Below are 15,317 nucleotides of genomic sequence, written 5' to 3' on the forward strand. Positions count from 1 at the left end.
CGGCCACTGGGCGTGTGAGATCCGTCGCATTGCGCGCGCGTGCGAGTACGTCCGCGTATGGGCCCCGCTCACATACGCGCTCCCGCGTACGACAGAGTGCCATTGAGCGAACTTGCGCGTGCGTGCGCGCGCGTGTGTACCGTATGTGCGCGCGCGCCCGGGTTTAAACGTTTGCGCGCGCACGCGCCAGAAAGCTTTGCGAGAGTGTGCGTGCGCGTTTCCTTATCCACACCGGACCGACGACGACGACGCCGCCGCCGCTGCTGCCGCCGCCGCCGCTCAGCACGACGACGACGACGACGACGACGACGACCGTAGACGACTAGACGGCGATTGTTATTATTATTATTATTTATTTATTTATTTATCCTCTAATTGAACGCGCGATAACGATCCGCTGAATCCGTAGTACATCTCTCCGTCGGCCGCCGTAGTCAGTCGGTGCCGATCGAATCGCTTTCCCGGACTTCAGTCTTCAGCATTATTTTTTCGCCATTCGTTTCGCTCGCCCTTCTCCAACTCAATCGCGCGCTAACGGCGCCCGGACTGTTTCCGCCACGTTAGCCGTCGTGCGTCCCGTCGAGCAGCTTTCCGCTCGCTCCGGTTCACATCTCTCCGACGTCGCCGCTCCTCGGTGGCCGCCTCAAAAGACTGATGCTCGCTACCACGAGTCGTAAACCACCGCTCAGTGCCTTTTCCTCGTGCCGTCGTCGTCGCCTCACTTAAGTGTCCGTCTACTGTCGCCCGCATCAGCTATACGTCACACACCACTCACCACTTTAATGCATCTGTTTACCCTTTGCTGTCACTGCTATGTTCAGTAGTAACTGTCCACACCGACTGGTGAGTGATCATTCGTTCGACCTTATATTATGTCCTATGGATGTTTGTGCGATTATTATAGTTCAGAACTAATATCAAACGATCTGTTTGCCTTTTACAGGATGAATCAACTTTCCTGGAACACAATGCCATTGCTGTGAACTTGCATAGGTTCAGATAATACACCAGGACAATTTGTCAGTTTACTGTAACCATACCGTTACGTGCCCAGATTAATATTTATTTAGTAAGTTTACCTTGTGAGAATTTTCCATAACTGCATAATATTGATCAGTAAAGCTTTAAGATCCATTTTACTTAAGATGTACTTATTGTTGTTTGGAGTTGTTCATATACTTTCAATTAAAACATGTTATTCGAGTAATGAGTTTAAAAGATTTAAACCGTTGTGATTTATAAACTGTTATTTTGTATTTTCCAATCAGACCTTGATGATGATTCCACAGTATTTAGTTTTCTTGTCTTACACGCTGTGTATAGTTTTAATTATGATATTCTTTGTTGGTATTAGTTAATAACAAATTAAAACATGATATAGCATATACAATCTTTTAATGTTAAGGAGCTCCACCAATGATTCTTTATTATGCTGGTGCACACTCCTTATTTACATTTTATTATCACTAGCTAATGTATATTATATTTTGTATACTTACAGAAATTTACTGTTTTGTTTAAATATTTGTAAAAAGAATGTAAAAAGAAATAAAAGACCTACTTATACTTTTATTTATTATTTAGAAACTTATTTGATAAGAGTTATATATTTGATAAATGAAACATTGTATACATGTATATCATCTTAGTTGATAATACTAATCAATTGTTATTTAGGTTGTTTTTAGTTGTTTTTTAGGTGATACTTAAAATTGGTTTTAATTATTTTTACTCTCAATTTATTATAATATATACAATATAATTTTTTAAATATTTTTGACAATCGTTTTTTGATAAAGCTCAACATAAAAAACATAGTTGAGTAAATAACAAAGATAACAACTAAAAATATATACATATATAATTTTTAACTATTTTGATAAAATATTTCTATGATTAGACTTCTGTATTGAAGTTATTAGTTAAACCTTTTTTTAGTTCCAATCAGACTGGCACATCTATTTATATTCTCTGTATAGTGTACTTGTACATTTTTAAAAATATCTTAATTATATTTGATGTATAAATATTATTATAAATAATATACCAATAGTTCAATTCAATAAACATGTACTGTAGTTTTAGATCATTTTTATGCAACATACATATTAGTTTAATTAAGTTTAATATGTAATGTTTTTAATTAGATATTATAAAAAATGTTCTAAAAATTGCAAGAAATGTATTAATATATTTTAATTTCTTAAAACTAATAGTTTGTAGAATTGTATTGTCATCATTTTCAATTAGTGTTTTTCGGATACTAAAAATATTTGACAATTTTAATTATTAAAAATAGATACTATGTAATTATTCTATAAAGAGAATTATTTTATTTAGTTGTTGATTATTACTAAATCATATCTATTTTAATCTTAATATACTATTATATTATTTTATTATTTTAATATAATATACTTTATACTCTATTCACTTAAAGTATAGTTAATTTAAGGCATTTTTAGTTTTATCATTCATAATTTATATTTATTAATTATTAAAGCATATTATATTATGACAATATTGACACTGTTATTATTATACATGAAAATAAAATATACATGTTTTCTAACTTTTACATTTTTAGAGAAAAAATATGAAATTCTAGACTATCTTAACGTATATACATATATTAAATGTGGTTCAATAAAAATTACTATACTAAATTCGTCAAGGTGTATTTAATAATACATTTTAAAAATTGTTATTAAATAATATTTTTTTTATTTTCTAGCTGTATAGAAGTTTCATAAAAGCTGTTTGAATGCAAGTCGCAACAGTAATGCATCCCATGCAACATGCTGGTGGAGTTGCAACTTATTATGCTACTCCTAGGCCAACTCATCCACATTATTCAAGTGTAAGTATCTATTGTTTTAGTTATTTTAAAAATATATGATATCAAATTAAAAATTTAAAACGTTTTAAAGTTATATATTCAATATTATTTTTATGATTTGCTTGGTAGGTATATGAATTTTCTCATTATCTGTTGAGTTTTAAAATTAATAAAGTTCTTACATTATTATTATTTATTATTTGTGTTGGTTGATTATAAATTTTTTGTTTTTGCACAGTGATTATATGCAATTATTATTCAGAAATATAAATTGTAATTGTATTAAATAAACATAATACCATTTTACCTAAACTTATAACAACTTTTAATAATACCTATATATTCACTTGAGGGATAATTATATTTTAGAAATACATAAATTCTTCCCTTATGGTATATATTTATTTTGCTTTTGACTAAAGTATAAAATATGTGAGTAATATTTTATTGTAACCAATTTATAAAATTTAATTTTGTAAGCCAAATGTATACTTTTAGTGTTTTTTTTTAATCATCTTCTCTTTGAAATTTTGAGTTTGGTGATGTGCTGGTGAACGAGTATGAGCTTATATTTATTTATTATATTTTATTAATAAATCATTTTAAATTTTTTTTTGTGTTTTCAATTGGTTATTTAAATTTTAGAAGGGAAAATATAACTTTGGGAGAATTTAAATTTACACCACTGTTTTGTGTGGACTAGAGAATATTTACTCAATAGCTTTATGATTCTTTTATCAGTAGATATTATACCAGTACATATTCATAAAATAGTTTTAATAAATACATTAGTATTATTTTGAAAAACATTAAATAAATAATTTCAATATTTAACTTGTAATTAGTTGGCTTGATGGAATTTATTGATAATTAACTAGCTTTTTTAAGTTCCAGTGATCTCAATTTAACTTTCAATCGATTTTATAGGGAACAACGAAATAATAATTCTAATTATATTATAATTTAACACAAATATTTAACACAATATTTAAATTATCATATAACATTTTTTAAGAAGTAGAAATTGATTAATCGTAAGATCTTATTGCCAGACTTTTTACAAGTTTAGGTCTTTTTTTAAAATTTATAAGTTTAAATAAAATTAAAATTAAATTTCTTGTTATAGTTCCCCGATATTTTTGGCCTGGAATTTTATAATTTAGGAAATTAAGTTTACGAATTTATTATATTATTAATTGTTATATAATTATTATTAAAAATTAATAGTATTATTATTATAATATAAATTTAATATAATATTCAATGAAAATTAACTAATTGTTTTATAATATAAGTTATTTATAGAGGAGTAGTTTTTTGTTAGAAATATATTTTTAAATATCATTTCGAAAAGTCATATGCGTTAATGAATGTGAGAGTACTGCCAATATGTTATTTATTGATTGTGGTATATTTTACTGAACTGATAAAAAATTTGTTGTAATATGATAAAATTATGTATGCTGATAATAAACCACTATAAGAATATATTTGAGTACTTGTAATTAGTATTTACTGTGGTCAATCGGAACATGTGTTGTAAACGGGTATTTTAGGCGTGGTCGGACACGCCTGGCAAGTTTATCGTACATAACGATCGTCGTCGGCGACGTTCGTCTTGTCCACACCAAAACCCCATTCATTGACTATTCAAAACATTGTTAGTTCAAGTATACAGGAAGGTCCTATTGATTAATTGATATTAATGAAATTATATTATATTTCTAAATAGTACATGGATAGATAAAAGTTTAGTTTATTTATTTTATTTATTTTAAAACTGTAAAACGAGTTTTGAGTATTATGAATGATAAAAAAATGTAACTGTTGTTATTTGCTTCAGAGTTTTTTCAAAAGAATATATTATAATGGAAAATAACATAAATTCTTAGTGAAACCAATAATACCTATTAAATTAATGCCTTGAATAATACTTTAAGAGTAGTGGAAAAATGTCGTAATGAGTTTGAAATAAGTATTTCTAGAATTTTTATTATTACGGATTAAAAACATTTTTATTTGAAGGAAATTAACTATTGTGATTATTTTAATAATAATTTCAAATGCATTGCGTGAATAGTAAACGTGCGATATAATTTCAATTTATATGCAGTCTGGTATTAAATGTAGTTAAAATATTTTTTGTTCTAAATAAGGTATCTTTTACATTTTAATCATAACATTCGTATATAGAAATGTATGATGTGGACATATTTTATCACACTCGTATTATTTTATTATATTATGTAATTATGATAATTATAGGACAAAAATTAAAGACTGATTTACAGAGAATTGTTAAATAAATCGTTAAGCTAATTACTATGTTGAACTTTGAAATAATGGTAATTGAACTATTTAAATTTATAATTATACCTTCATTAAAAAGAATTTGAATGACAGATATCTATGATTTTTAATTATAAAAGTCTCAGTATAAATTAATAATCTCCGATTTTGAATAATTTGTACTTTACGTGATTTTTTAATTAATGGGAAGTATGAAATCATTAGTTTTTGCGCAATCGTTGAGTTATTACTAATTTCATGTTAAATCAGTTGTTACTTTTAATGCATTTTTTTGTAACATTTATTTTTATATGTTTTTGATAAGAATAGGTATTAGTCATTAGCTTGTATTTATACTCAAATTCCTGAATTGTAATCGAGACAGAAAACATTAATGTAATGTCAAATATTTTTTAAAGTATGTAGGTACTTATCGTTTATTGTAATTACTTAGGTACAAGTTTTTAGTATTTTAACGTACCTATTTAACAATATTACGTATTTTTAGTACTTAAAATTCCAACAGGTCTCAGTTGTTCGCTTGGTCAGTATAAAATGCTCTGTTTCATGAACACATGTATAATTTAAATGGGCAACCTTGTAGCTACCGGGTACACAGCGTATATGCGTATATGTGACCCGTAGTTTGGATATATATATACAATATTTTAGTAATATTAATTCGTAAATGGTCTCTCTTATTTCTTGTCACCCTCCCACTGTTCAGAAAAACGACCCTGTATTAAAATAAGTTTCAAATATACCTATTATATTTGTACATAGTATGATATATCCGGTTTGTTATTCTTGGCTACCTACTCTTAATTTCAACATCATAATATTATCCATCGCCTACTTGTCATTGTTGTGGGAATATTTCAATACATATTTTTTTAAATAAATTTATTTTATTTCTGTTTTTTAAAATATACTTGCCGTGTGATTGCGGACCGTGGAAAAATATATTTCGAATATATGTACCATATTAATTATGGTTAAGTTATAAGATATATGAATGCTTAGAACGGATATTATAAATTGTATACGTTATTTTTTAAAATATTTTCTTATGAAGAACAAAAATAAAACATAGTGTAATTTGTTTTAATAAATTTTTTATCACTTTTCATAAAAAGCTTCATATGAGAAGTATACTATTGTTAAAAATGATTAATATTAAGTTTTTAATATCATTACTCTTAGTAATTATTTTCATAGTTATCGGTTAACCATGGATATTACTTATTAGTTGTATAATTAAATATAAATAAAATATTTTGATTTTTGATTTTCTATACTTCTGTCCATAATATTTCCGTAGTAACGTGTTGTTTTTTAAGGAACTTTTTTTAGATCAAAATATTTTACAACAATATTTTCAATGTTTTTTAAAATTATTTTCAATATCAAAATACTTATTTGATACTATATTTGTTATATAACTTTTACTTTAAACTATACTTATTTTCGATTAAAAGTATTAAAATCATTATCTTAGGGGTATTACTTTTAATTATATTATAATACGAATAATAAATGGAAAGTTATACAGTCAACTCGTGATATAACGAATTTCAAGAGACCGAGCAAAAAGTACGTTATATTGAAAGTTCGTTACATCGAAATTCATTATATCAAAAACATAAATCAATAAAATTTATTTAGACGATATTTAAAAGAAAATTTAGATTTTATTAGGTTTTATAATAACAAACCGACATGCAATATTAGATTATTATTAAATATTTTATTAGATACATTCATACATTTTTGTTTATTACATACATACTTCTTTTTTTTAAAAAAAAAAATCAGTTTTTTTTTGTGTATATCCATTTGCGCTTACACGATTAATAGTGTTGTCCAAATTTAGAATATTGCAAAATACAATATCGTTAATATCATGTCTTTGTAAACAATTTAAGACGACACGGTGACCTAATTTTGTTACATTCGAGCTTACGGGGGCTCTTCGTCACCAGTCTTATTCAAAATCTCATCATTATTGAGAACTCTACAGGTAGCCAAATCTTTGTCGATAGCAACAAATTTATGTTTATATTTAATACAATTTACATTTAACAGACATGTATCTTATAAAAGATACATGAACATTATCTTATCGCATAATAATAGCTGAAACAAACTCGTAAGACGTACAACGAAATTGTAAAAATTCGTTACATTGTGTGAAATCTGGCCAAAAAATTTTCGTTTTATCGAGGGGACCAAAATACATTAAATTTTTCGTTATATCACGAGATTTTCATGGGTCCAACAGTTTTATACGTTTATCGAGGTTTTCATTATATCGAACTTCGTTATACCGCGAGTTGACTGTATTTATTTAACTGATGGTAAGTCTGATGAAAATAAAATTAATGGTCGATAAGGGAGGTATAAAAAAATTATTAAATCAAATTGTTCATATTTTTGATTATTTAAAATGTTTTGACTAATGTTAACTTTTTCTTAAATTATAAAAACTATACTTTCAATTTTAATTTCAATGTTAACTATTAATTATTAACATATTATGTAAAGCAATCACTGAATAATTTTACTAAGTATCACCAATTGTATTATGGTTCTTTTGATATAAGACAAAAAATATTATTGATTTTTTTTACTCTTTTGAATTAATTTAAATCGTAATTTAACATTCAAAGATCTTCAAATAGATTATATATATTTTGAAATATATAATAATAAAAAAAATAAAACATTTTTGGTCTTATACTTTTTATCTAAACTGAATATTAATTGTTATAATATACATTTAATTAATAAATTAGTAGTTATATTCAACATCACCTGTACTTAAATAAGTATAACTTAATAAATATTTTTATTTATTTAAAAATAATAATTTTATATAAAATTATAAATTTAATACAGTTATATTATACCATAAATATGAAAGAATACAGATTGAAAGAGAAACTTCATAAATTATGAAACTGCATTCTAAAAGAAATCACTATTAGATAATTTTACTTATTATTTATAGATAATTAATTTAATTACAAATTAAAAAAATGTTTTTCTCATTAAATTTCAATAATAATTACTTGCATAATATGATTCAAATATTTCTCAACTTTGGTTAAATCATGAAAACTGTTTTAAATTCACCTTTCCTTTTATAAATGAAAATATTTTAAGTACATATATACAGATGTATACACAAGGAGTTTTTAAAAATTACCTCTCCCTCTTCCGAAATTCAGGAAAATTACTAAATATTTTTTATAGTAAAAATAGTTTAAAGATTATATGAGTATAAAAATTTATAAAATGTAATTAATTACATGGTTGTTTCGAGAAGATCGCCAAACATAGATAATATAGAAGCTGATAATTATATATTTGAAAAAAAGTTGATAATTTCAAGAACTTAGAGTCGTGAACATCAATAAAAAAAATGGTCTGCTTATAGAAATAGATTAACGAATCATGAGCGGAAATAGATGTTATTTCAGTATTATTAAACTTCTAAGATCTAAACTGTAATCTTGAGAATCAAAGATATTACTAAGATAATAACATACGCTTGTAAAACCTGGTCTCTGACCAAAGGCGATATTAGAAGTTCTATCACATGTAAAAGAAAGTGTTACGAACCATATACGGGCCAATATTTAACCAGGAAATACAGACCTATGAAGGAAGAAACAGAGAAAATATAAATAGACCATATAATTAGCCAGAAATACTCTCCTTTATTAGGAAAAAACAGCTAGAAAGATTCGGGCATACATAGAGAGCATATAGTTAATTAAAAAAGTAATGGTCGACAAAATAAATAAAACGAAATCTTTAGGATGACCCGAACTTCGATGGATTGACGTAGTGATCAAATATTTATTAATAATTAAAACAGACAGCGTATCAGAGATAGACAAAGAAAAAATTTGAGTACAGCGTTGGTCCCGAATAGATCGTCAAGCTGACAAAGAAGAAGAGATGAAAATTTATAAATCTAAAACCCCACATAAATACTTTTTGTGTATGCACCTGTATTTAAATTTACATAAATACACACATACATATATAAATTAAGAATACATATATGGTATGCAAACCAATTTAATGGAAATGTCCTAGAAGAAGAGAACTGTGTAGAAGATGAAGACAAAGGAGACTATATCCTCCAATCAGAAATTGATTTTGCTATAGAAAATCTTAAAAATAACAAAGCATGCGGTATAGATAAAATCCCAGCAGAACTAATAAAGTGTGCCGGTGAAGAAATAAATAAAGAACTTGGAAATATATGTAACGAAATGTACTTAAACGGGGAAATAATTGATGATTTCAAGAAAGGCATTATAGTAACAATTCCCAAGAAAAAGGGGACAATGAACTGCGAGGAATATAGGACTTTAAACCTCAACACGCATGCTTCAAAAATAATAACAAGGGTAATAAAGAATAGAATAGAAAAAGCAATAGATGCAAACCTAGGAGAAGATCAATTTGGTTTTAGGCGAAATATAGGAACCAGAGAGGCGACCTTAGCGCTAAGGATAATGATAGAAAAACAGATTAGACGAAACAAAGAAACCTTCATTGCTTTTGTAGACCTGGAGAAGGCTTTTGATAATGTACAATGGAAGGAATTATTTAAAATATTAAAAAGAATCGGAATTAAATATAACGATAGAAGATTTATCTATAATATGTACAAAAGCCAAACGGTCATAATACAGATAGATGGGAAAGAGCAAGAAGCAAAAATAAAAAAAGGTGTAAGACAGGGTTGTATTTTGTCACCAATGCTATTCAACTTGTACATTGAAGAGGCAATGAAAGAAATGAGAGAAGAAATACAGAAAGGAGTGCGAATAGGAGGAACAATGATGACGGCCTTAAGATTTGCGGATGACATAGCTTTCTGTGCGGAAAGAGAAGACGACCTGCAAAATACCCTAGTAACAATAGATAGAATACTAAAAAATAAGTATGGCATGAAGCTGAACAAAAAGAAAACAAAAGTTATGGTTTGCAGTAAAACTAATCCGGTTCGACTCAACATAAATATCGGAAATGAACAAATAAAGCAAGTGCAACAATTCACATATTTAGGAAGCAATATAACAGAGGATGGTCGCAGCAAAACAAATATAATCTGTAGGATAGCACAGGCGAAAAGAGCATTTCAAGACAAAAGCCACATATTAACTACCAATAGTGTTAGCCTGGAAATAAGGAAGAAATTCCTAAAAAGTTATATTTGGAGCGTAGCGCTCTTTGGATCCGAAACCTGGACAATAAACTCAACGGAAAAAAATAGGCTAGAAGCCTTTGAGATGTGGTGCTACAGGAAAATGCTCAAAATACCCTGGACTGAGAAGGTAACGAATAAGGAAGTACTAGATAGGATAAAGGAGCAACGACAAATATGGAAAAGTATTCAATCAAGAAGAGGCAAGATGATAGGACACATTTTAAGGCATGAGAGTTTATTAAAGAAAATAATTGAAGGAGATGTTGAAGGACACATTGCAAGAGGAAGACCAAGAACAGAATACATGACACAGATAATGCAGGATACGAATAAGGGAAGTTACAAAGACCTGAAGGAATTGTGCTACGATAGAGAAGCATGGAGAGCTGCAACAAACAAATCTACGGATTTATAACAAAAAAAAAAAAAAAAAAAAAATATATATGTATCTATCGTAGTCATATAGTAAAATCGGGCAATTTACTAAATGCCTACGTAAAGAAATATATGAGAATGTCATTTGTCCGGTGTTCAATGAAGATACAATGCGTATAAAATAGAACGCATACATTTAATTTTTTAAATGGAAAACCCATGGGTAATTTATTTCGATCTCAAAAAAAATAAGAACTTGGCAACTATGACCATCGATTGCAATTAGATTATTTACAAAAAAATTAACCATTGTATCCATAAGAATAGCACTACATTAAAAGAGAACAGCAGTAATAAATTAATTATAGGCTAAAACTAAGCAACTTAGAGCTTGTGGTATATTTTCATTTTTTTGTTTGTATTCAGTTGTAGAGGTTTGAAAATTTTAGGAAGGGATTTCATTTTTCAATTCATTATCTTAGAGTAGCCATCGGTTTCTGGTCTCAGTACAATTATTAGTGATTAATAACCCTTCTCCAGAAGTTTACAACGTACGATATAAAATCAACTAACAAGGTTTAGAAAATGTACAGCTTTATGATTTGGCAGCAAATAAGAATATTATGACAATTTTCATAGAATTTTGTGTCTAAAATTTCTGTGAAATTGACGTGGTGAACTGGTATAAGTTTAAAAGTTATCTAGAAGCGGAGAAAGTTTTTAAAAATTGTCGAGTAACCAATGACGAGGCAGAAAGAGGAGTTGCATTGATCCAAGACCTTAATCGTAAAATCACCAAGACCAATTTTAATTTATTTTATAAGAAGTTTTTGAGCATCGAAAGAATTATCTTGATTGCAACAAACATGGTCTTACAGCCACAAATTCAACTTTTATACTATAATACATATATTTTTTAATAATTTTAGTAATAATTAATAGTTTCAGAAAACTATTACGGTAATCATTTTAAGTTTACTTTGTAATATAGTATGTCTTATTTATTAAAAAATAAAAATAAAAATATTTTTTATGGTATGAATCAGTTTTTTATCACTATTTTATTAATAGGTTACTTAATAATTTAATTTATTTAATTGGCTAAGGATGGCTCAAAAGTTAATTTAAAATCAATTTTTTTATTGAAAATTAAATTTGGATGTGCAATGAACAATTTTTGAGTATAGAAATATAATTGATATACAGATAATACAAGAATTAATTCAATATTATTTTATTATTTCTAATTATTTCATAGTTTGAATAGCTTATTTCAATTGGTAAATTTTCATATGGATATCATTTTATTATTTTATCGTTTAATATTATAGAAACGTTACTTTTAAAATATACATATGCGCCATATTATTCACATTGGTAGCACTTACGTGGATGTAGATGTACTAAACTCCGCTGTAATCGTTTGGATTTAATTTGATAAAAACAGGGTTTAAACAATAAAAACAATAACTTTCTATTCTATTGTTGAAATAATTTTATAAATAATTTTATTAAGTTGAATGCAAACTATTACAGCGATGTCTAATGAGGACGACTACTAGTTGGTTTCTGAGTTGTCTACAGGTAACATACAAATTGGTTCCTGCAAGTTTTCATGATAATACAACCTTGCTAAATTAAGCTTACAAATTATTATGATATATTCAACCAGCAATAATTGCCTTCCTTTTTATACAGACTTAAGACTATTTATAATTTTAGATACATGAAATATTTCATACCTCAAAAATTCAAACACTGCATATCTGCCCAAATATTTAGTAAAAATTCATTATTATTTTCAATATAATTTTCAAGTATACAATCAAAAAATGTAACAAGTTTTTCATGTACTAGTTTTATTATCATCTACATGAACGTTTTGTATTATATCAGATGTTAATAAAGGTAATCCGAAAAAGTATTTAAATATTTACTGTGATTTATTTCTAAATTCCATTTACAACCCTATCAATTTCCTAGTTATCGTCAAACATTATAAAATATTATATGATTATCGATTCGTACAAATTTTGTTACAGTTGTAATTTTATTTGGGAACCGATTCGAACAGATGTATGTAGTTTTTTGGCAACTAATTCGTTTATTTTATTTGACCCGGGAACCAATCCCGCATTATCAGTCTAATAGTCGTGTCCACGTATGCGATGTTTATTTTAACAAAATGATGGCATATCTATGTATTCTAAAACCAAAGATAACACTAACAATATTAATTTAAATATTTACTTTTTGTTTAAAATGAATTTATAGCATATTCAATGTATATTAATTAAAAGGACTATTTAAAAGAAATTATTTTGATTATCTATGTATTTATTATATTTATTTCATTTCTATGTCATGATATTAAAACATTGGAATATTTTACTATTATAGAGGTCACAGTTAATATTATTCAGTGACATTGAAAACTTAATCGATGAGATTATATATTATTATATAAACATAAAATCATGATCACTTAATATCACTGTTTAGGTAACTCTAATGTTAGCTTACTTTTCACCGCCCTATCACTGTCAGCTCTTCCACAATTTTACTCATTGTACATATAGTTTAGATTGTAAATATTATTAATAGTATGTAATTTAATAAAAAAAAAAACTTATGAAATACAATAAGATTATCTATAACTACTGGGTGTTTCAAAAAAAAATATCCTTAATCTATGAAGAGTTGGAATGTATTTCTATATAGTATCTTCATTTTATTTCTATAGATTAATTATTTAAAGTTTATTTCATTGTTAAAATATTAAGTAGTTTATTTGTAGTAAAAATATAATTTTGTCCTAAGGTCGAAAATTTACTATGGGTAGTTTTTCTATAGATATTTTTCAATTTTCTTTTAGTTTTTCTATCATTAACGGAAATATTAAAATACAATAAAAATAATATCGATATTCATTCCACTTTTATTTTCTATTTTATTTAAAAAACTACCAAATATGTATTGTGGTTAAAATATGTTAATTGGACTGTATAACTGTTAAAATATTTTTGAATTAAAACTATTGATTTTAATTAGCTTTGAGTTAATTCTGGAGGTAACTTCTAGAGTAATTAATTTATATTACCTTTAAAGCAATTTTTAAGTATTGTACTTTCAACATTAAGTGGAAATGAATATCTAGAGAGGAGCAATTACCTACCAGTCAAATCATTGATATTTGAGACAGGTTATTTTTAATATTCGTGATATAGGTACTCTCTTATTCAAAAACAATCATCCCTAAAAATGTATACATATTTTCCCTTACAACATTATTGCATTAGTTGACCCTTTTAAGTGCTAATTTAGTGAAAACTTTCTTTGTATATTAACTAGAATTTTACCACAATATATTATATTACTAATTATTTTTGACTCATTGAAAATTCTGTGGGGATTATTAAAATTTTTTTGTTTAAAAGCAACGTAATGTAATATTTTATATTTATTGTAATAAATACGTTAAAATATACAAATTTATATTTTTATGTTGATTAGTAATAATCATGTTCGACGATAGGTACCTATTAAAAAAAATAAAAATATTTTAATGTTTTGTGTGGTATATATTTAACACTAAGTTCGCAGTAATTTATTTAATGCTTGCAAGGTAAATGCATAAATCACCTTATTTTTAACTTGTAGTTCTACGTTTACACAACTATATCCCTTATTTCTGGTTATTTGAATAGCCAATGTAGTGTTTAGTTTGTTAGTGGACCCAAGGTATTTGATATGGATACACGTTATCATTACTTACCCTATAATATACTTATTGAATTACTAACTATTCGACATTAAGTGGGCTACGTAGTAGTCTTGTACTAGTATTAGTGGATAAGCATGGATAATTATTATAGTACAATAGAAAAATGTATAGAAAAAAAGTAATGTAAGTTATAAGTATGATTTTTTTATTGATTCCAAAAAAAGTTTTTTGTGCTACATCGTAAAATTGGAAATTGAGTACTGATAATCTAAATAAATTATAATTGTTTTTTTATCATTATTTTTTCAATGATTTATCTTGAAACAGAAATACATGGAAATGTGGTGCTTTTTGCGTTTATGTTACAGTAACTCCCGATTGGAATCTTTTCGAATCTGATACTTATTTTTTTTTTAATAAATTTATTTAATGTACTTATATGATATTTCTTATTTATGTTACTTTTTTCCTGTTAGTTTTTCCACTGTTGTTTACTAATTATATATACTTTATACCACTTAACGTCAAATAATTATTATTTCAATAAATATATTATATATTAGCTAATGATAAGTGTATCCATACGGAATACCTTATTCATACTTCATACTTTATTGTTTTAATTCATAGTATAGTTTTAACTATTAATATTCATACTTATTTTAAATAATTTTTGTTTGTTAAAAAGTTGATTTTCTATAAACAAATCTATGGTTATGAAATCAAATGACTCATTAATTTATTCATATTTCAATTTATTGTTTTTAATAGTTAATACATGTTTGACATAATTGTTCTTGTTTTAGAACGTTTCTGAGTCATTGTTGATAAATTTGATTAGTAAAATATTTTTTAAGACT

The 15,317-nt window shown here is 26.6% G+C and overlaps 1 protein-coding gene across 8 annotated transcripts in view; it reads left to right on the plus strand.

Annotated features, from left to right (window-relative positions):
* The first annotated feature begins 273 nt into the window (after positions 1-273).
* LOC112682659 (protein alan shepard) overlaps positions 274-15,317 on the plus strand; it is a 73,585-nt gene continuing 58,541 nt past the window's right edge. For 5 of the 8 annotated variants that reach the window (XM_025553334.1, XM_025553327.1, XM_025553330.1 and 2 more), the window contains exons 1-3: positions 275-843; positions 944-1,069; positions 2,735-2,860. In XM_025553334.1, the coding sequence (XP_025409119.1) occupies positions 2,765-2,860 (96 nt within the window). In that variant the 5' untranslated portion in view covers positions 275-843; positions 944-1,069; positions 2,735-2,764. Of the gene's footprint in view, positions 844-943; positions 1,070-2,734; positions 2,861-15,317 lie in introns of all 8 variants that reach the window. The other 3 variants (XM_025553328.1, XM_025553333.1, XM_025553332.1) reach the window with 2 other exon arrangements.

This window comes from Sipha flava, unplaced genomic scaffold (genome assembly GCF_003268045.1).
Source record: "Sipha flava isolate LNK unplaced genomic scaffold, YSA_version1 208_pilon_pilon, whole genome shotgun sequence".
NCBI lineage: Eukaryota > Metazoa > Arthropoda > Insecta > Hemiptera > Aphididae > Sipha > Sipha flava.